General features: G+C 40.2%; 1 protein-coding gene across 2 annotated transcripts in view; it reads right to left on the bottom strand.

The window, feature by feature from the left end:
* Window positions 1-23,927, bottom strand: part of mettl24 (methyltransferase like 24) — a 36,178-nt gene extending 12,251 nt beyond the window's left edge. For both annotated transcript variants that reach the window (XM_044329935.1, XM_044329934.1), the window contains exons 1-2: window positions 23,136-23,927; window positions 4,484-4,582 (exon numbers count right to left, since the gene is read on the bottom strand). In XM_044329935.1, the coding sequence (XP_044185870.1) occupies window positions 4,484-4,582; window positions 23,136-23,495 (459 nt within the window). In that variant the 5' untranslated portion in view covers window positions 23,496-23,927. The remainder of the gene's footprint in view (window positions 1-4,483; window positions 4,583-23,135) is intronic.
* Between the last annotated feature and the right edge of the window lie 105 nt (window positions 23,928-24,032).

The following is a 24,032-nucleotide window of genomic DNA, read 5'->3' as shown; positions in this document are numbered from 1 at the left end:
CTGTGTCTGAACTGTCCTGATGTGATGAACGCCACCTTTCTGGTTCTCCAAATATCTCAACACAAATGCTATTAATCATTTACACTGCTACTGAATTTGACCCTGAGCTAGCGCGTGTTTCAGCTTCAGCGTTGAATTACGTTATGTAGACTATTCATCATGATGCGCAGCTGGGGCTGATGCATCAGCAGCACTGCCAAGTCTCTCCCTGTTACAGCAGAGTGAGAAAAAAGATGATAAACAAGGAGATTTAAATATTCATTCTTTATATATTTTATATGCTGAAAAAGTGCAGGTTGTTTCAGACCCCAGAACCATCAGTAACTAACTTGCTGATGTCTTTTTTTATATCCTTATGTAAAGTTAAACCACTTACACAGAGAGATAAAAATAATAGTTTGACATTTTGGGAAATATTTGTTTTCTTGCTGAGAGATAGATGAGAAGATAGAGCTCACTTTCATCCGTCTGTTTATTCAATATGAAGCTGGCCAGCAGTTGGTTAGCTAAGGTTAGCATAAAGACACAGCTAGCCTGGCTCCATCCAAAGGTACAAAATCTGCCAACCAGCACCTCTAAAGCTTACTAATAAACATGTTATATCTCATTTGTTTAACAGGTACAAAAACCGAAGTGTAGAAAAGTTAAGCTTTTACACTGGGTTACACTTCTCGGCTGAGAGCTAGCTGTTTTCAGTTTCCAGCATGCTAAACTAAGCTAATCTTCAAATTGGACAGATATGACAGTGGTATCAATTTCTCAGGTAACTCTCTTCATGAAAGTGAATAATTATATTTCCCAAAATGCCTAACTATTCCTAAGAAAACTGGCTAACGTTGTCTAAAAAGCTCGAACATAACAGGGGATTACTTGAGTTATGTCCTTGTGATTTACAGTCATGTGTATTCACTTAAAGGTTTATTTATGAACATACAGACATATATTGTGGCATATGTCTCATGGCAGAAGGTTCTTACAATACTCCTTAAACAATAAAAAGTAATTCAAACATATCTTTTCCAAAATCCTTTAAATACTGTAGGATCATCAGTAATGCTCTGAAGCTTTTCATTGCTGCTTATCTTTGCAAATGTGTGCTCAACTTATCTCATACTCAGCCAGAACCTGTAAAGCAAATACCAGCATGTTTGGTATCATTTCTTTTTGTGTGCATTAGTGTGGGTTTATATAAGTCATGTACCCGTATATGTACATACATACAGTAAACATGTGTGTTCATGTCAGCGTGTTGGTTTTGTGCAGTACATCTGCAGTGACTAAGCTTTAGGAGCTGCTGCTTAAATGTTCTCTGTCTGGTTTCTTTAAGCTCCATCTGCTGCAGAGATTCAGTTTGCAGAGGAAGGAACAATATTGGCTCAGACATGAAGATATGACATAGAAATCTGTGTCTCTGCTGTACAACATTCAAGTACAAACAGAATAGCGCGGGTGTAAATGCTTGTGTTCTTGTATTGTCTACTGTGAATTATACAAAACTTCTCTCTATGTTTGCTGAAGTTTATCTGAAATGAGGCCTGAGCAAAATGTTTTACTGCACTGTAGAGAATTGCTTTCCGATTCTCTTGTCAAGAAATGATGAGCGCTGTATCCCACCCTTTTATAAAATCACATCTATTGTTCACTTGAAATTGACATTTGAAACTGTTCATTATGCATATTTTACACACTCTGACCAATGCAGGAGTTCCTTTTTTAAGTGAGTTTGATTTTTACAGCCTCAAAAGAACCTCCTCCTTCCTTGCTTTGTGGCCTTTTTAATTTGAACCTATACCTCTAATTAATCAGAGCGTTCAGTGACAGGTCAGGCAGGAAGGGAGCAGCTGAGTCAAGTGCAGTGTCACCGTTTGACAGGAAATAAAAGTCACCCAATAGGTCTTTGTTGCAAAGAGCACAAGAATTATATTGTGTATGTGGGTGGCGCAATAATCTATAAGTGAATTTGGAACACGCTCCATTATGCCCGTCACTGTTAATGTGTTCCAGCTGAAAGCATTCATCAGCCCACAATGCTCAATGTGCAATGAAATGCAAAATCACTCTTGACTATTTTTCCACCTCACATCTGCAGATGTATCAGAAGCATTGAACTTCTGACTGTTGAACACTGTTATGCTGAACACTGAGCTGTAAGAATTGCACAATTTAATGAATGAACAGTAACTACTCGCTGTCATTCGGCTAATCAGAGAAGATTATCTTATAGTACATGCCGCACACTGTTAATGCTTTATAGAATACTTTTATAGAGACACTTCCTCTTATCTGTGTGCGCTGGTGCATGCATGCAAGACACACTGACTGCTATTGATTGGACAGTTGTGTCGCAGGCCATCTCTCTGAGTAACAGCTCCACCAGGCACTGTGTCAGTCAGCATTACAGCTGAGGAGGCTGCTATGCCCCCACCAACTCTCCCCACCCTCGCCTGTCACTGTGTATGATGGACAGTTCCCTTCAACAGCTTCCCGCAAACACACACACACACACACACACACACTCAGACAATCTCTTTCTCTCTGTTCTTGTCCTTGTCTCTTCCTTCCACACACAGAAGTGGCTGCAGAAGAGTACACACACACACACATATCCCAGGGCTAATTCATTATGAGCTGAATGTCTGCTTTGTGAAAGATATAGAACGAGTGCTTAGTCATTTGGAGTGGAGTACTCTGTGTTCTGGCTATATTGTGTGAGGGGGGGGGGGGTAGATAAGTTGCTGATTCATCTCCAAACCAATTTCATTATAATAAAAAAAAAACCAAAACACAGAATATATATAATCCAAAAAATCTCCGACTACAGACAGTGAAAATGAAACTGCATCTTTGCGTTACCACCTCAATGGGGACAAGAGGGCAGAATTCCAGGCTTTCTCAATCCGTCAATATTTTTCAAATTATGATGCTGAACATCTTAATCGATTTGTAGTAATTTAATACCGACACAGGCCAACAAACAATCCACAACATCTCATTGATTAAGTATGAATAAAGGGGATGTGAGTTCCATCTGTATGGTAATCAATAGAATAATGAATTATGTGTGTGCTGTCGGGCAATACAAATACTTCTTGGCTGAGCTGAATGTGAAAGAGGTGCCAGTGTAGCTCTGTCATGGGCTGATAGATACAAGCTCGCTCTGATATACATAAAAAAGACCTGTCAAAAATAATGCATTTCCTAATGCACTGGTTACATGTTTGGTGAAAATGTTAAATTTATGTTCCCTGATGCGACATAGCTCACAGAAAAGCATCAAGTACAGCCAATATCATGAATTAGAAATACAGAAAAAACAAAAAAAAACATACATTCATAGTGGAGCAAGGTAGAAAACTGAGCATGAGCAGGGACATGTAGGCAAATAATCTAGATGTTATGATAGTCATATCTTAAAAGAAGACTTTTTTGTGCCCTGTGAAGACATGTTCAACTTCTTTCCACATAAAGTCACCAGAGTAAGTTGTGCCAAAACCCAACCAGGCTGTTTTCACACTTGCACAATACTGTTGCATCTTCATATCTCCTCTGCAGATCATCTATATCAGATTGTACTGTAGCCATTCATTGCACTGTATTGGAGCAGTCAGTGTTCTCTGTTAAAGCTGCAGCAGAGAGGAACGCTCACCAACCCACACAGAGTTTCAGTTATAGAAACTTTAATGCAATAGTTTGACATTTTGAGAAATTGTTTTCTTCCTTGCTGGGAGTTAGATGAGAAGATTAGCTTAGTTTAGCATGAGGAATAGAAGCAGTTCAGCTTTCAACTCCTGAGTTGAAAAATAATCCTACCAGTTCCTCTAAATCTTACAATTATGTTGCAGTTTGTATCTCATTTGTTTAATCAGCTAACGGTGTTTTACTTGTGTAGACATTCAAGTGATCCACTTGTGTGTGGCGTGTGGAGGATACAGAATAGACAAAAAACTTTGGCACCCGCTGATGATGGTTTACATGTACACCAACAGTTCAGTGAACCATTGTGTTAGCTTTATGTCAGATTTTAGAGGATTTGATGATGTGTGTTGTCAATTACAAATATTTGATATTTTAGGGGGATGTGACCCTGATGCGATTACATACCTGCAGAACACAAATTACAGCACATAACTCACTGTAATTTTTAAAAATTTCGCTAAAAACTTTGGAACCACCAACATTTTACTATTTTTTGCATTGTATTACACCTTCCTTTGTTTTTACTTTTCATAATATACACTTTCTTTTGTAATAGTATATGTGATATACTGCTGTGCATCATTTTGTATGTGTCCTGCACTGTTTGCATATTGTTGGTCCATCATTGTGTGTATGTTTTAACTGGAAACTAGTAAGAGACTGCAGATGAAAATAATCTTTAAACCAACTCTGGTACAATACACCAAATGTATGTTTAATATTGTAAATCGCTCATCAAATAAAGCAAACACACGAGCCAGTGAGGATTCAAACAATGATTACTCACTTGTGGTGTTGTGATGTAATTGAGAAACCTCCTAGCTTCGTCCTCCAGAGAATGATTCTCACTGGCCCAGGGCTCCAAGTGTATGTGCCACCGAGGAGCCTGCAGTGAAACACACACACACACCTGATCGTTAACAATGAAAAGTACATGAAAATTGACAGTTAACTAACATCAAAGTAGGGCACTCCAGAGAAAGAAAGAAATCCAGAGCAAGGACAACAGCAAAAAGAGCTATTCTTTCAGGTTTTATAACCCTCTTGTGTGTAGCCACTGATGGAAGCAGGTCACAATGTAGTAGAGGATTTTTTTTCCCACCTCTGTGTTAGTGAAAAACTGCTAAAGTTCATTTATATTGTTATTTTAGTAAAAATGTGGGTGGTTATTTATTCTTATCTGTTCTGAGCTGCAAGGTACAGATAAAAAAAAACATCCACTGAAAGTTGGAAAGAAAGTCAGGCTGTGTTTGACAGTGGAAAAATAAGACCTTAAACTTCACCATCATCAGGCTATTGCAGCCCAGTGCAGCAGAGCCATGTGAAGAGCTGCTGTGTGATCACATTCCTGAAACCTGGCAGAGCACTGCTTTACAGCCTGGTTCACTTCTACAGGAATGTGTCTGCTTGTGATTAGAGGAGAGGCCATGAAATGGAGAGAGAACAAGAGAGAATAGAAGAAAAGACTCAGAGCCGTGATGACGCATTTGTTGGATGCACAGTCATTTCTTGGGTCAAACACCATGGCCAAGTGTTCATTAGCCCTCGATTAATTATCTTGGGTGATTTCACGATCGAGTGCTTCCCTGCCTGGGACGCTCCAGCCTCCATCAATGTTTTATAGGCACTGCAGTTGATTTGAAAATGTTCCATGGTTATGCACAGATAATTGTTGGCTTAGCTAACAAGGACGTGTTTGGGTTTGTTTGTTTGTTTGATGCTGTGGGCACATCTGTTTGACAAACTGTAAAGGACAATGTGGTGACATCAGGTCTGTTATGGAAAATAATCGTCTTGGAATTCACTCCTGTGTTTCCATGCCTCTTTCTCTCTTTACTCACAGATATGCCCTCCAGTTTAGCTTTGTAATTGCAGACACAACAAAATGGGCTTCATGGCGAAGACGCTTTCATTTACAATCACCCTGTTGAGTTCAACAAAATTGGTTTTGTGTGATTCGCTGTGAAGGTTGTGGTCTTTGATAATCGTCCAGATTGTGCATAGATCAGCTCTCTCATATTTACATTTGTGTACCAGTGGATTGTTTACATTTATTCAAAGACATACCTAACATAACATAATTCATTTCAATGCACTTTAACAGCATGGAAATGGAGAAAAAATGCTGCTAAAACATAAACACACATGCGCGTCAACTTACAATCATTTAAATATGCATGTACACACACACACATACTTTTACACACAATCAAGGTGCTTATGTGCACTTGTACAAACACATTTGTACACTCACATAACTAATGCTTGAGTACATAAAGTAAAGATACACACTTACTGTATATAGGCACACACACACACTCACAGCACTCTGCTATTATTAATGACAGGACCTTGTGTCATTTCCTTCCCCAGTGATGCTAATCCTGGACCTGCTAGCGCAGAGAATCAGCTGTCCCTTTAATGGCTGTAGAACTGGATCCACGCAGCACTGTCCTAGACTGTTTGGCGTTCAGCCTTTAATCAATTTGTTTAATCATGTTATTTACACGTAGACAAATAACATCTACCTTTCTGCACCTGGGGACTCTGAAAGCTCCCAGAGCTCTCTGTCTCAGAGGTGCCCTTTTCATCCTCTTACAGAGTTCTCCCTGCAAAGCTCGGCTGTCAGGCCACATACATCAGCTTGGTACAGGTTGGGACAGGACTACTGATCTGAGGGCAGATATCTGGGACAATAGACTCACTGGGAGGTTGCCATGTATGAGGTGGGGTTGAATAAGAACAGACAGGGGAAAAATGGGAAAGGAAGGGATAGAGGGAGGGTCGAAGGCACATTAAAAACACACATACTTGCTGAACTTTACAGCAGAGAAGAAATGGAAATATTGGCAGATTTTGCCAAGGGAGGAGGTGTGCATCTAAGGTTTCTAGTGTAAAGACTTTACTGGAAAGAGGCATTGCCCTGGAGTCTGTCTTCCGCAAGGGCTGCAATTATTTTTCTCTTCATCGAAAGTTATTTAACTTTATCCAACGACATGATTTGAATAAAAACTAAGATCTAAAATTATTCATGGAATCCATTTTTCTCTTAAATGTATGAAATTGTGCGAATATGAAGCCATGATGCAATGCATGCCCATGAGCTCTCACTAACTGCAGAATCTTCACTGAGAGGTGATGAGATTAGTGTCAAACCCTGTGTTCAGTCAAGCAATGACAAGTCATCAGCACCTCAGGGACAGCAGAGGTAAGCAGTGTTGATAACAAACACTCAGAAAATCACACAAAATAGTCTAGCCTCAGCTGTTAGGACCTAAACCACATGATTCAATATAACTACATCTTCAGCATGAGGATTTCAGGTAGTTGCTTTTACATGAATGGAAGGATGGACAATGGAAATGATTAAGTTGCTACAATGACATTGGGAACTAGAAAAGGCTACGTTTTCTGAAACTTGCTTAATGGTTTAAAGTTTGTACTTGAAACATTTGAAATAGTTGAAAAACTGAAAGAAGTTGAAGTGTCAGTTTATGTGTAAGCACTGAATAAATTTGAAGTGTCAATTTAAATATGAGCCATGAGTGAAGTTTAAGTATTAGCTGAATGACAGAGCTGAAAAGAGTTAAATATTCAGTTGAACTTCAAGCACTAAAAGGAGTTGACATGTCAATTGAAGTGTGAGTAATAAAGTAGCTGGAAGGGTCTGTTGAAGTGGAGGTCTCTGAAGAAAATAGTGCCAGTTCAAGTGTATAACTAAAGTTTTCCCTCACTTCAGTGTAAGTACTGAAAAAAGTTGGGGTAACTGTGTATGAACAGTAAAACATGTGAGACTTAGAAAAGATGAGAAAGGCTTATTTTGTCTTATTGTCTTATTTTGATGAGACCTGAAAGGGTTTGAAGTGTCAGTTGAAATGTAATCACTGAGAACAGACAAACTCAAAGTTAATAATAGATGATTAATTGAATTCATCTTGATGCAAAGTTAATAAAACTAATTTCACCTCAGCGAATTTTATTGTATCATTCTTTTATCCTGATACATTCTTGTCTTTACTTCTCCTTCTAGAAAAAGAATGTTATTTTTAACACCTTTACCCTGTTTTTGATTGCTCTGTTATGGGGCCTTTCTGCATGGCCTGCATGTCCTGATGGAGCTGGGTGTGTTAGTGGATCTGTGCCTCTCAGCCTGGGTGTGAGAGAGGTGTGAGCAGCCAGGCCATGCATGAATAACCCCTCAGGGGGAAAAGAGGATGGATGGGTGAACAAGAGATGAGTGGATAAAACAAGAGAAGACTTTCTGCCAGAACAATGAAGGCAGGTGAGAAGAAGGGAGAAGTGGGAGGCGGAGGGGGAGTACGGAGTTGCAGACGGACTCAGACGGAGGAGGAAATGTACAAAGAAAGAAGCCTGAATATAGATTTACACCAGAATAAACAAAGTCAATTCATAACAATCAGTGACAGCATCTGAGAGGACACAACACAATCAGTGATTGAGTAAACCAATTGTCACCGGTGTAGCAAATGTCACGGAGGAGCCAGCCACAGGTGAGCTGTGTCTGCCCATTTGGAAACCATAAGGCGACAGAAGGAGTGCTGCCAAGTCAGCCCTGTCTGTTGGTAAAGTGCCAGAGCGGCTGAGTGTCAGACCTGCTGCTCATTTTTCTGCAATTGCTCTCACCAGAGTTCAGACACTTGAGAAAAATACCAGCAAGCTGTGCTGTCAAGTAGTCAAAGCTTTCAGTTAAACCGCATGTGGAATATTTTTTTTAACACTACGGAGTGTCTTGACGTTTGAAAATGTTCTTTGACAGGCTGTATTTTCCAGTGCCTCCGTACCAAATGAAGGTCAAGACATGCGGTGGACATGAGGGCAGCAAGAGAAGTTTAATGAAGCAGCTGGTGGCTGATTCACATTAACCTCCTGTTGATTTCTGGCTGCACCCAGGAAAAAGACCATATTAGAGATTTGTGCTCCAGAGGAGTGATTCTAATGTGATTTAGGGAAAATTTTAGAAAAAAACAGTGTTTTTCCAGCTTATTGCAACAGTAACAAAACTGGCAGTGAAAGACAGGTATGCTTCATTTATTTCATTTGATAATCCTTCTTGATGATGATCAACATTTATTTCATGGTCTGTTCTGTTACAGTACATGACAATACTGGCCATACCTAATAATACCTAAAAATGACAAAAGAAAAGTTTGGAAAAAGAGGATCTAATTGAAAAGAAATTACAACATTGCCACAGTCTGCTCACAAATCAATTGGTTGATCCTCTGCAAAAAGTACATGATGTTATTACACAACAGCTATGCAGTGTGTATTATAATGACATGGTTATGGATGGTGAGTGGTGTAATCTACTGGACCGGGAGCCAAGATTACACACAGTGGTAACACTGCTGCTGATTAATCTCTGGTTACTGCTTCGCCTGCCAAAAGTAATTCATCTTGCTTTTATTTTTCTATACCTTCCTCTTTTTTTGTATAATTATTCTCTGAGAAGTCTATTAGGTTCTAAAGATAATGACCATCTGATTATTGTTGTCATGGTAGCCTTGGCAGATAGTGGTGATGTTTACTGTGAGTTATCAGGTGACAAATGGTGAAAACAAAAGACGGAGGAGATTAACTTTTGGTTGTGGGTGTAAATGGATATCTATCAGTGTAAACCTACAGGCTGTTAGGGGTCAAAGGTTATTTGGAGGTTTAAGTAGATACTACTATGTGAGACAATGAGATGAGTGGGGTAAAACAAGAATGTGTATTTACGTTTGAAGTTTGAACTAGTGCAGGTTATGTCCTCTTTGTTTGGTCAGTTTTGATGGTTATCATTGCTCATGCTAACTACAAATTCTATTAAATAAACAGCTGCTGCTGATTATTGAAATGCAAACTGTATCACTTGCATCACAGGACATTTCAATATCCTCATCGTTTCTTGTGAAAAATAAAAGATTGATGAGCAGTGGATTGACAGAAAATCTGCCCAAAAAAATAGATTTTCTCTCCAACCCTTTACTAATAAAGGATAAGGCTGATCTTGTCTGTGGCACTCAGCCCCAAGGCCACCTGTTCTTACTGAAGATATAAAGTAGCCTGTAACGTCTTCAAACTGCTGGGCACTGTCATTTTTTGAAAACCTTACTGAAACAGGAGTAAATTGTTCATTTTTGGGGACTATTTTCAGCTGGGAATTAATACATATTTGGTGTGCTAGTGAGTATTTACGGGCAGCAGGATAGTGTATGTTGGATTGATTCAAAGTAAACTACAATACCCATGTTCTTGGTAAAGAAAGAACATGTTAGCAGTGCAATAATGTGGCTCACTGATGTGCTTTTTATAGTTTTTGGGCAACAATGGAGCAATGACACAGAGGAATGAGCTATCAGGCTACTTGTTTAGAATAGAGAAAGTCAATGCTTTTGGAGTGTTTTGTTTTACATCAGTTGGAGACACATAAATGTTACTGTTGAGGATTAATATATTAAGAGTATAATAAAAAATGTATATTTTCAAGATAATGTAGGCTTCCAGTACAACATGACTGTATGATGCCTACAGGATAATCACCAAGAATCAGCTGTTCTAAGCTCTATCATTCTGACTAATCTGGGAGATAAGGAGACTGGCAGTCGGACGAGACCCAGCTGTCTCCACTTCCTGCAGTGTCATCTCTATTCCTCTGGCAGGCCCGGCTCACCGGCCAATCCCAGCTCACTGCCGGAGTACAGAGAGAGACGGAGAGGGTATAACAGAATTAAAGCGGAGGATTACGCTGATCTTTTTAATAAAGGCAGTAATCTCAGAGGAGTTTAGCCTCAGTCACAAAGACAGAGTGATGCTGTGGAGGAAGCCTGTGGAGGAGTGGTGAGATACAAGAGGGGGGGGTTGAAGTGTGTGTGTGTGTGTGTGTGAGAGAGAGAGAGATGGAGAGAAAAGGAAAGAAATAGGAAGCTGAAGGACAGATGGTGTAGACAGAGGATGAAGAGATTGTTCTCTCTGTATCTCTGCTCTGTTTCTCCTTCGTAGGAGAAATCCAAAAAACCCATGTCTGGGAGGCATTTACAGAGCGACTGTATGCGTGTGTACGTGTGTGTGCATGTGTACGCGTGTTTGAAGCAGAAAGGGACAGAGAAAGAATGGAAATGACTGACATGATTCTAGAAAAAAGGAGTTGAATTACCCTCTAAATACTGTTTGACACTGAGGGTTTCCATCGCTGTGTGACATTACAGCGCACACACACTCTCATTCTTCACTCTGCAGACTCCTTGGCTGTAGAATTATCTGCCCATGTGGTGTAAATCAAAGCTGATCGAAGGCCAGCATACGCCCCATTCTCACTCAGCAATTTGTGCCATCGCCTACATGGCAACAGCATTTTCTGCCCATCTACTTAAAATCAAAGCCGATCTGTGAACAGTGCTTAAACGTCTTGTCAGTAAAAAGTTGTTTTTTTCCCTGTTTTTTGCACCTAAAAATACCCTCAATATACTTCACTGGACCCAAAGAACCATATCAATCCTCGCAGCCATGTATTTCATATAACATAGCTTGACAGAAAACTTAACAAACTGACTGCGATGACAACAGTTGATGAATTGTAGTTGTGTGAAACATTTATCAGATAATGATAGCAAGGACAGGATCATTTCCTTTAAGTTGCAAGCAGTGAGGACAAACCTCTCAGAAAAATTGACATACAAATTAAAAAAAAAAAAAACATGAACACAAAGCAATCAAGGCAGCTCTGTTGTGATTGCTGCCCTTTTCCAGCGCTGACATTGAATGGTAAGTGTGAACAAAAGCAGCCAATAATACACTCAACAGCAAGAGTGTGTGACGGCAAGAAATCCATTAATACGGTTGTACAGATAGCAGCTGTCATTTAAAATAAGGTATAATTAAAAGTACGTGGTTTGCATCCCGCAGTAGCTGACAGAACTACAACAACATACATATATATCAGTAGCTTTTCCATACAAAGCCACAACCAATGGGAAATTGTGGTTGTTAACAGCCTTTTAAAATATACCCAATTGGGTATGCCTGCAGTTGTTTTAAAAGCAGCTGTGTGTGGCCCCGTTTGATAGATTCCTATCAGTCATTTGCAGTTTCCCTCAGCATGAATAAGAGCTGCTCCTATCTGACAAAATATCATCTTTCTCTCTCTTTCACATACACAAATATGCACTTACACATACAGCACATATACAAACATGCATACAGACGGATGGCGTGTTCTCTCCGGAGTCCTTTGACTTGCCTTGACACGTACAATCAACTTAAATCTCCGTGGAACTGGCTGTTGCCTTGGAAACACAGTCCCCTTCCAGTCGGATCATGGTAACTTCACTCATGCAAGAATTCATAAAGCATGTGGGCATATACAGACGCCTCAAGTCATCGCAACATGAAATGGTCATGCCGAAGATGCAGCTTGGATACAAACAAGTTATCGACACTGCTGAAGATATTTTGTTGTCAGATTTGAATCGACCCTGTTGGAGAGCATCTCGAGAGGCAGATGGGATCTTATTGTTAGCAGGCTTGCAGCTAAAATCAGTATGTGCGCCTGTCTTTCTGGACAGTATCCCAGACATGAGATCTGTGTTTGATGTTCACTTGGGAAGAGCAGAGGGAGCATGCTGGGCACCATATGACACTTAGGCCTACTTCCTGTGATGAATCTTGAAAAACAGAGAGAGCGGTGGACAGATACATGAAGAGAGGCTGTGATAGTCTTTCTCGGCTCGTTATCATACTTTTCTTTCGCCAATTCATGTGTTTGTGTCTTATACATAAATGAATATGGAAATATGAAACTTGAAAGAGATGGCAAGGGAGAGTACAATGTATCTTTCTAGCTGCATTATAGCATAACTGACAATATTCATGGTTGTTTTGCAAGATTAATGTCCTGCCAACATGATTACTGAGCAGTGGCTCCTCCGCAAGCACTCAGCTTGTGTTTGTGTTTCTAATTTCATCTCCCTTCTCTGTGCCTTCCTCGCCATATGTTTTCCATTCTCATTATCATTCAGTATCAGTTATGAAATAAATACTGCATGTACAGAGCGACAGAGTGAGAGACAGAGAGGCAGAAATGTTATTTCTAAACAGTGACTAAAGGGGCTTAGAGCAACAACAAGCCCTTTAAAAGTTTTTTTCTTGAGGTTCATTGACCTTCTCTGTTGCTTTTGGGGCTAAGTGATGGCGGCTGTGTGTCTGTTGTCTTTGTAACCAGAAACAAGTAGCTAAGGTGCACATCGAATGATACTGGAATGTGGGTTTCTGCTAAATAAACAAACCTTTTTGGTGACACAGAAAGTGCCATTTGCATGAAGCAGATATTCATGGTCTGTGAGAATGTATGCATACATGGATGTGTGATGGAGGCGAGGGGCAAAGATGGGAGCAAAGGCGTCCCAGTCAATGCACTCATTCATATCAGCTGGGAGGGAGGCTGAGAACTTTCTGGAATGTTCCAGACAAGGCGTCCATGTGTGAGGGGAGTATTGTGCGATCGAGACTCTGGACTTGACAGTTTGACACCGACTTTTCCCCCTACGGTGGGCGTCTTTGTCTGATAGCAGTTAGCGTACACAAGAGACCCTCTGTTTATTCAGTCAATAGCATAAAATGCACTGAGTGGCGTCTGTTTCTCCATCTGCTACATATGGTTTTGATCATCTTGTTCGAGAAAGGGTTTGTTTAGTAGAGTTGCATTTAACAGTCACAAGCTTTCAGGTCTCATCGCCGCGCTATGAACTTCTTACACAGCCAAAGTTTTAAAACACTGCGTATGATTTGGCACCTATAATGATCCCTCTCATGACACAATAAAAGTAGTAATATCTTGTCATCTCCAGAGTGATACACTCTCAGCTGTTTTTCATATTAAAAAAGTGTTTAAACCCATGCTCATGGTCATTAATCATATTTCTGTAAACTTATAGAGAGAGGATGATTGATTATCTGAAAGGTCTCTTTGTTCCTCCCTCCATAACTTGGTACAGATTCCAGCCTGGACTGTTTCTGTTTGGACACTAATCTCACATTGAGCAAGCAAAGCTGTGTGTGCCTCTGTAGAGCTGTTTACTTCTCCAGGGTGGCTGGCGCGTGCAAAAGGAGTGATGTGATGTCACTGCAGTGATATGATCCCAAAGTGTAGGAAACCAAAGGGCTCGTGTGCTATATCTTGTGTATGCTTGGAGTTATTTAACCTTATGTATAAGCTGCTTTCGAGGTGCTTATGATCCCACAGTATGAACTGCTTATCCTGCTATTGTTGTTGCCTATGAAATAACACTAAAAGAATGTTGTGCACAAGTTTTTGCACAATTGCAGACAATCTTACAGGGTCATACTAGTTTTTATCTCTTTCACTCTTGACTTTTCATCCTGTGTACTTTGCATTTTTGCTCATTTTCAAATATGTTGTACACAGATTGTTTTTTTTTTTTTTTTACATATTTTTCTGTCTGTCCCTGGCATCCATTGGCTTCAATTAATTTCTGTACCTTATAAAAATCAATTAGCAGACTCTTGAGACTTGCTTGATTTATGTAATCCATTACAGTAATGACTGAGTCTATATTACTTTATGTGAATGTTGCATTATTTTGGCATGCAGTTGACATGGAGAGTCATTTAAGTCTGCTTGCATTGCCTCACAACAAGAATGTAACTTGAAATTAATGCAGACTTGATGTTCACTGTGATAGAATGGATGAATTGATTTTTGTACTCTACAGAATTATATGGAAACCAATGGATGCCTGGAATAGTAGAAAAAGTACATTCAAATTCCTATTTGCTAGCTGCTGCAATCTTTTTTATCCATATTTATATTTCACTTTTACTTAATATTTACATTTTAGGAGATTCTATGACTTAAGACAAGCTTCACTATCAACTCTCTTCCTTTCAACAGAAAGTGAATAAACATACGATTTTGCTTAAACAAATGTCACTTGTACAGGGCATGAATGATCTTGGTTTTGTTAGAGGCCGGTTAAGCAGTAAGTATAGAAACCAATGGGAGTAGTTAGTATCTATGAAGGAGATGAAATTTGTAGCTCAACAACAGGGAGGGCAGTGTGACCCAGGTGATATGTCAGCTTCTCAGCCGTTGATTTCTTGTGACTCCCATGTTCCCCAGATGCCCCAGCCGGAGGTTAAAGATGTCTGAGAACTGACTCCAATCACACCTTTGGGATTACAGAAGTCAACCCCTCCCATTCTTTTCTAACAGTCTCTCCCTCAGCTGAGCCGAGGTCTTTCAGCTTTCCAAGACACGACCAAGGTCACTGGGTTTCTGCATTAGAAATTCCACCGGCTGGCTGGTGGTGGTTGGTACAGACAGCACAAAGTGGTCTTTTCTGTTCCCACTCTAGCCCAACACTGAACTAATCAACGTTCAGGAGCAAAGTATTCATTTGGTATCACGCTAATACCTATTTGAACAAAAGTAATTAATACTTGCCTTGCAGCAAAATGAACTTGTGTCCCATCTAATTAAAATAAATCATTTGAATTAAAGTGCAGGCGGTTTTGGCTTATTGGTTTTTCTTTTTTCTTTTGGTGGAATCAATTAACTTAATCAAAAGTATTCTATTTGTTACTCAAATTTACTCAAACAGAGTGAATTATAGTGAGCTCAAAAGGTTGTACTGTGTTTATTTAATTCCTCTCCACTAGATTTTTGTCTAGGCTGTCTATAAACAAATAGAAGCACTGCCATTGTTGCCAACATCAACAGAGTAATAAACAGAACTGATGGTTTTGAAGTGCTAGTATGTATTAAAGGAGACAGGCATCTCATCCACCGCATGGTTCCCATAAAATGAAGTGGCTGTGTGCTGCTCTGCTCTTTATTGGAACTAGATGTACATTTGCCAAACCAACCAGTTAGTCGTCAAATCATCGTTGTTAGTTGTTAATCGTTGAAGTCTTTTCTCTTGTAAACCTGAAAAATACTGTTTTGAAAACTTCTGATAAAGCATACATCTCAGATTTATGTCACTTGTCGTTTGTTTTCGAGTATGGAATTGTTGCTCCTTGTGGCCGTTGGGGGGGGGGTCGACACCCGCTGTGACTGCGGGTCTCACCAACCATCAAGAAGTACCAGTGGCTCTTTTTACACCCTCCAGCATCAGTGGGTAATGAGCATATTATGGCTTGGCGCAGAAGAATGAGGCGAACAAAATGCCGCACTTGACAACTTACTTGGATAAACAACACAAAGATGGGACTTATGCTTAATGTTAGGTGTTTTCAAATAGTATTTCCAGGTTTTACACAAGAAAAGACTTGAAGGATGAGGACAAACTTGTTGGTTTGGCAAACGTACGCCTGGTTAACCGTCCTGCCTCTGATAGATCAGCGCACAGCCACTTTCAAGGTTCAAGGATCAAGGTTTTTATTTGTCATATACACATCAAATACATTCCGCAGTGAAATGCTTTTGGTTGTAGCTTGGTCCATAATATCAAAAGACTGAACTAATAAAACTCAGATCAGAGACAAAAATAAATACTAAAAGCAGAAATGGGCAAGAGGATACACACAAAAACAAGAAAAAGGAACTTAGTTCAAAAACTTGAGCTTTTCTATGGCAACCGGGGGAGATGATTGGGACTGTCTTGTGCAGTGCTAGGAGACAGGTATCATTGCTTTAGATTAGCTGAACCACGCATACTGCAATTTGTGATTCTGAATGTGTTTTCTGTCTTACAATACAGGAGTTTACTGATTTATTTAAATTCAGGGCTTCGAACAAGTCGCATAATTCATCAGTGGATGCAATTTTCTTCAGATAAGTTAAAAGATCAGTGATTTGATTGCAGGGGATTGCAAAGATTGCCTTTCTGCCATCTCGACATCACTGCATGATCATTTCAGCGGGTTGTCATCGGGTTTCATGTTATAAAATATTCCAAAACTGTGAGGCCTGTCTGAAAGGATCCATGGTTCCACGTTGCTTCTCTGTTATGATCTATGTGCTGCCTGCATATGGAATGTGAGTTTGAGTGTGTGTGACACGTGAATGACAGCTGGCCTATATGGGAGAAATCTCAGACACTGGGATATAGTTCTTGCAGAAAAGCACTGCAGCGCTCACACACTTAGAATATCATCACTGTGAAATGGGAGGCAGGCAGAAATGATTAGAGGGAGCTATGCAGTGGAAGAGTTAAAGGATTAATGTGAAGAAGTTTAGCATGAATAAATAATTTCTCCATTAATTTGGAGATATTTGTTTTTCTTCCTCCTGAACAAAGCATCTTAAAATATTAAATGATGGATGAAGTGAAAGACTCATCCACTGAAAGAATCAATTATACTGTTATAAAGTAAGAGAAAAGAAACTGAAATCAATTGTCTATGCACTAGCAAATAAAAGCAGCAGGGAATATCAATATTCTCTTTTTTGACAGGAAGCAACTGGACTGATGGGAAACTTGGTGCCTCTTCCAGGACTATATTGTCAAAGCGTAGGAAAGTTGTAGACTTCGAAGTTGCTTTTTTTCTGAGGAGTAATGAGACGCTTGTTGCAATTCTCTGCTGGCTTCCTTTTCTTTCTGTATTTGCCAATTTTTTGTTTAAATAACTGAGTGCAAGCCATGTTTCGTAAAAACATATCTACACACAAATATATAAATATATAAAAGCTATTGTCTCTTACATTTGCCTTTTTCCCCTCAACAATCTAATAACTGTTTTCTTAGCTTTCAAGTAGACTCACAAATATGTTCATAATACAACTGAATACTTGCTAAATTGGAAGGAAATTGGAACTTGCATAACATGTAAAAACAAATCAAAGATTCTGGGATAATGGTCCTCAGTGAGGTGAAGTGAAGTCTGTCTATTTATATAGAGAAGCCCACAATCATCAATTAGTTTGTCTCAGAGAGCATCAGAATCTCTAAAATACCTGTTATTCTCAGACCCTTGGTTAAGATAAGGAGCAAGACTATTGATCATTTTAACTCTTGTAAAGTGTCTTTTAAATAAATAAATTTTAAAAAAAAAAAAAAAAAAAAAAAAAGATCTGCTGAAGCTGTAATGCTCATTGTCAAATTGAAGTTTTGACCTGATGATAGCATTAGATGAAAAGTTAGGAAGTCCACAAAGTTTACAAAGACCATGAATGTCAACATTTGTTGAGATACTTCACAGCACAAATGAACCATTTGTGAACCACAAATGTGAACCTCACCCTGGCAGTAGAGAAAAAGTCACCAAAGTCATCAGGATTCATCATCTGGGGACCATGACTGTTTGTACAAAATGTCATGTCAGTCCATCTGAAAATTGTTCAGATATTTCAGTCTGAAACAAAAGTGGTGGACTGACCGACCATTGACATTGCCATCTCTTGACGACGCTAATGTTGCTAAGAAAAAAACACAAAACCTTGTACCAGGAAAATAAAAATTGAAAAGCAACCAAGTGCATCCTTTATCCATTACAGAGAGACATCTGTATATACAGACCCAGAGTATATGGAAGTAAAGTGCTGTCCAAATAGAAAAATAGAATAGAAAATCAGGGTATAAACTAATGGCTCCTGCTTCTCTTACACAAACAGGTATAATAATAGCACTTCCTCTCCCACCGGTGGCAGTGGGTGAGAGCAGAATTGGTATAAGAAGCACAGTTATGCAAATGAGCATGCTGCGTCATCTCCGGGTGACTTTTTGAGCCACTTGCAGCTATTTGTCTTTTTCAAAGCTTTTAGTAGCTTTCAGCTATAGAGATAGAAATGCGTTGGAGTGTATATGTATTGTGTGTGTGTGCGTTTGTGTATGTTTGTGTGCGTCACTGTGACTTCAGGGCTGAAGTCTGTTTATTACTGTGTTAAAGTCAGGAGGCTGAGTCATCACTGCATGCTGTGTCTGCTCTCTTTCTGTCTATCTGTCTTCCTCCCTCTGTCTTTCTCTCCATCTCCCTCTCCCTTCATCCCTGCTGCTGTTGTCTGGGCTAACACACTTTTTATGTCTGTCTATAATTTACCACCTCATCCCTCTCTGCTTTTCACAGCGGGGAAGAAAGCCTGCAAAAGGTAAATGATTAAAGAGGAAGCCTGTGAGTGTATTTATGTGGATGACAGCTGAGAGATTAGATTTCCTTTAGATTGGTTATTACTAAAACAAACCCTTAAGCTCTCTCTCTCTCTCTCTCTCTCTCTCTCTCTCTCTCTCTCTCTCTCTCTCTCTCTCTCTCTCTCTCTCTCTCTCTCTCTCTCTCTCTCTCTCACACACACACACAAACACACACACACAGTTTATTAACGGAGACAGAATTTGTCAGCAACAGTTTGTCTTGTCATCTGTCTTCACTATAGCTTCTGGGATGAGTTTTGGAAATAACTTTTCTAAGTGATTTCTCACTTCATTTTGCTCAGAGAATGCCTCAAAGTTAAAACTTTCAGCATTTTCAAACAGCAGCCAAGATGACAGAGCAGCTGGTGTTGTGTTTGAGAAGCTGTCACCTTGTAGATGCTGATATACAGTAAAAATGTCATCAAAATATTCTTTACTGACGTGATGAAGTCTGATGGTATTGACACTGTCAGCCAGACAGGTATGGAGTTAATAATTGTGTTTCATTCAGGATTGGGATACAAATATAATGCCAGGCAACAAACCCAACCAACGTTTCTCAGTAATAGAGTAGAGAGTGTCTCTAACTGGTACAAGTGGTGTTTGCCTTCATCATACAGATGGATTACAGTATATTTATTATTTCCCACTTTAAATACAATGAAAATCCCTCACCATCAGCTCAATCTTCCACAACAGTGTATGAAATTTATGAAGCTCTCACCCACCTAGAAAACTCCAACACCAATGTCAGGATGCTGTCCATTCACTTCAGCTCGGCATTCAACTCCAACAGTGTGAATGAACTGGTCAACAAATTGCAGACACTAGGTTTAGAAACCCTTTCTGTCTGTGGATCAAGGACAATCACACCTCATCCACCATCATCCTCAACACCGGCAACTTACAAGGATGCATCCTCAGTCCACTCCTCTAGTCCCTCTTCACCTACGACTGCGCTCCCACCCACGGCTCCGACATGTCAATCAAATTTGCAGATGACATGAATATAATGGGTCTGATGTCCAATAATAATGAAACAGCCTAGGACAACAACCTGACCCTCAACATAAAAATACTAAGGAAATCGTCATTGACTTCAGAAAAAACAACAAAAACACACCACACTGGACTGTGGGGAGGAGGTTGAGCAGGTTGCTAGTTTCAAGTTCCTGGGAGTCGAAATATCTGAGGACCTGACCTGGAGCCTGAACACCTCCCACCTGGTCAAGAAGGCCCTGCAGCACCTCTTTTTTCTGAGGACCCTGAAGACCCTGAGGTCCTCAGAAAAAAAGACTCTCCCAAAAACTGCCAATCAACTTCTACTGCTGCACAATTAAGAGCATCCTGATACACTGCTGTATAGTCTGGTACTCTAGTTGTACTGCGGCAGACAGGAAAGACCTGCAGTGGATAGTCAAAACTGCTTAGTGGATCGTCAGCTCCCCACTCTCAAACCTGAGAGACATCCACTTGAGCCGTCTTTGCAAACAGGCCTCTAACATCATGAGAGACCCCTCACACCCCAGGCACCCCCTGTTCACCACCCTTCCCTCAGGCAGGCTCAGAACCATACACACATGAACCAAAAGGCTGAGAAACAGCTTTTTTCCCAGAGCCATGGACAAGCTGCTGAACAACATGGCATACTTGTGTCATGTGAAATACAGTTGTGGTATTTACAGTACATTGATCATAATTTTTTGTTCACCATTAAGGGATTATGATTTAAAATATCTGTCCTTGTGTACATTTAATTAATGATCTAATTAGGGGTTAAGTTGTTCTATTTTATCAATATTTGTCTATAAATGCAGGTGTGTTCAAAATTTTCACCTTTACTGAACCTACTGAGGACAATCCTTACCTCATCATTCATGCTCACAATCTAAACAGATGTAGATGAATGAAAGAAGAATTGACTCTTGGGAAGGTGACAGTGTGGCAGCATTTGCACAAATATCTGTTTGCTGTAAACGTAGACCTGACGGTTACAAAGCATTTCACTGGTTTGACTCAGATTCACAGCAGCTCATAAAGAGATGAAAGTGAGGTGCAGCTAACAGTTTCTGTTTATTTCCATAGGAACATCAAGCTTACTCTAGCTCTGGTGACAGCAGAAACAGCCCAACATCTAAAAGCTACAGCTAACATGCCAGACCTCATGGCAAGGTAGAAGAAATACCAATACTGTAAGATACTGTAGGTGATAATTACAGACAATTTCAAAAATTGACTTACATCTAGTTTTCACACCATTAATTGCATGATCACGTTTGGCCTGTAGCTCAGTGAATAAAAAAATACCAATTATTCTTAATAGGGATGTGCAGAGGGCCTAGTATTTGTATTTGTATCTGTATTTGTTGAGGCAGCAAAATTATTTGTATTTGCATTTGAATAAAAGTGGAAAGAGGCTTACAAATCCTGTTTTTGTTTTTATTACGATTTTAATTTAAAAAAATTAAAGTGTTACAATAAATGTTCATGAATAAACTACCGTATGAAGGAGGTCCCCACACGGGTCTCGAACTGGAGTCTAAAACTTTACTCATCACCTCATTGCAGATAGACCTCTACCTATTTATACACCCATAACACAGAGACAGCACACCGTTGTATTCGGGCACACCCCTGTAATTCTTAACAAAAACCAGCTGATAGAATCCAGAAATTCTGAAATGAATGAGCACTTTTATTGAAATATATACACTATAACAAGTTTCCCCGGAAATGAGCTTTTAAAGCTAATGTCCCCCAGCCTGTGCAGGCCATTGGCTATGAAGCCATTTTTTTTTATCTTGCTGACTGATAACTGAACTTCTTTATGGATGTTCTCTTTCATAATCCATCCATCCATTGCTATTCATCAAGGTCACTGGAGGCGTTCTTGTCATCTTCCTTGCAGAGCAATAGTCCTGCTTTTCCAGCCCATTATTTCATCTGCTATGCATGAGTATGTGCCGAGAGGAGAACGCAGGGAGCCGGAGAGAGAGCAGGAAAGAGAGAGAGGGAAAGAGAAGTAAAAAAAGAAGGCAGAAAAACTGAGAGAAATATGGGTTAGAAGTGGGAGACGAGTCTGAAGTTTAAAATTGAGACAGACAGAGAGGGATGAAAAAGCAAAAGGATGGATGAGAGCGTGAAGAACAGGACAAGTTAACATGACAGAGCAAAAGAGCAACAGTGATCTTTGAGATGAGAGCCTTAATGGAGGAAAAGCGAGAAGAAGTGTAGAAAGAAAGAATGAAGGAGAGAGAGAGAGAGAGAGAGAGAACTAAACGACAGCAGCACATGACACAGAAATTTCATCAGGGCCCCTCCAGGACATCTTATATGACAAATTTTGAGTTAAGAGGCTGGGAAAGTGAGCATATGGTGGTTTGTAATATTGATGGTGCACAAATGCCCATCTCTCAGTGTGGCATAATAGCCCTGCAGTGATATTCATGGCATTTAAAACTCAGCACTGTTGCTTCTTGGTCTCTCGTTGGTTTAAGTCATTAAAGATTCAAAGACAAAAGCGAACGAGCATTTTTTTTTTCATCCTAAGGAGACAAAAAGAGGAAATACAATAGAGAGGAAGAAAACAGGAGGCTGGGAAAGGGAGGAAGGCAGGAATAGAGAAAGGTGCATTTGGTGTGTGTGTTTTTGAGTATGTGTGTATGTTATGGTGGTGGGAGGGTTGAGGAAAAAGGGCAGTGGAAGGGAACAAAAGGGAGATGGATAGATGGAGAGATCGAATGACAAAATAAAGGCAAGAGCAAAGAGCAGGGATGTGTCAAAGGGGGAAAAAAAATAAAAGGCATAAAGAGACAGAGAAAAAGAGGGAAGTGGGAGTTTTGTTAAGCGGGTTCTTTAACACACCCTTCACAGGTCAAGGTTCAAGCCCTGGATCATGTGGGCATGTATGTGGGTGGGTGTGTGTCTGAATGGTCCTTTGTTATAGTTGACTCTATAGATTTGCACTGATGCACAGACAGCAAGAGGGGAGTGTGTGTGTGTTTGTAGTTTGTGTTAAATCTGCACCTGTTTAAACTGTATGCATCTATCAAAAAGAAAAAAAAAATGCAGCTTTGTCTCATCAGAAACCCTGGCGACAAACTCTCTTTTTCAACTTCAAAGCATTTCAGAGGCACTCATTGAACATGCACTGATTCTGCACTCTGCTCTTCCTTCATCACCCTCCTGGGATTACTGAGCTTTAACCCAGTGACTCACAGAGATGGAGGGAAAGCTCTTTACTGAGCCGCTCTGTCTCCCACAGCACTGATTTAGCATCAGATAACCTAACAAGAATCTTAATCGCAACAATTAAGAACTCAGAAGTTGATAGGATATTAAAGTGAAACATACCTTTTTTTGCGAGAGTAGAGGTGGGCAGCACGGTAGTGAGGGGTCCTCTTTGTCTCCATCTCTCTTCTCAGCTGGGCTGTCCTTCTTCAGCATGCGAACATAGGAGATTCTCCTTTTAATGCTCCTTCCCTGTGCCCCTGGCTCTGCAGAGACCCGTTTGCTTCTGCTTTGTTGGCCACAGTTGTGACAAGAGCGGATGGGATGTCCCACAGCCAGGGGTGCAGGTGTGCCCCGCCAACCTGCCTCCAGGTAAACATGAATGCTCACACACACAGCAGTGAGCAGAATGCCCAAACGCAACAGCAGTCCCTGGGTGAGTCGCTCTCTGCACATGTCCATCCACAGCTGCCTGCAGTTCATTATTATGTCCTTTCTGTTCCTTTGGTTTCTTCAGTCCATCTCCTCAAATGGACAGTTTAGCCTGCTCATTGCTTTTTTCTATCCCATTCTTCCTGTCCTTCCAAGAATTTTCCTCTCTTCTCTTCTCTTGTCTTCTCTTCTCTTCTCTGCTCTTTTCTTCTCTTCTCGTCCAGCGTCCCCTTTGCTGCAGGTCCAAAGTCCACCATTAGCTTAAGAGAGGTAAGTTAATGTAACAGGGACATGTCAAGAACACCTCTGCTCATGAACCAACACACACATGTGTGCGTGCATCTTGCTCTGAATGACTGTGTGCATGTCAGTGTGTGTATATATGTGTGTGTGTGTGTGTGTGTGCTCTGCAAACAGATTCACAAGTACAATGTGTGCCGCTCTCTTTGAAAAGTTTGGGAACTGCCTCCTCACACTCTCAAGTCTCCCTTTCCCCAAACACACACGCCCCTTTAATTTGCTTTCTATTTCTTTCTATCTGGCTCACATCACACACACACACACCCCCATGTTGCTCTGCTCCCTCCC

Source organism: Thunnus albacares, chromosome 16 (genome assembly GCF_914725855.1).
Source record: "Thunnus albacares chromosome 16, fThuAlb1.1, whole genome shotgun sequence".
Classification (NCBI taxonomy): domain Eukaryota; kingdom Metazoa; phylum Chordata; class Actinopteri; order Scombriformes; family Scombridae; genus Thunnus; species Thunnus albacares.
This window is presented reverse-complemented; position numbering and strand designations above follow the sequence as displayed.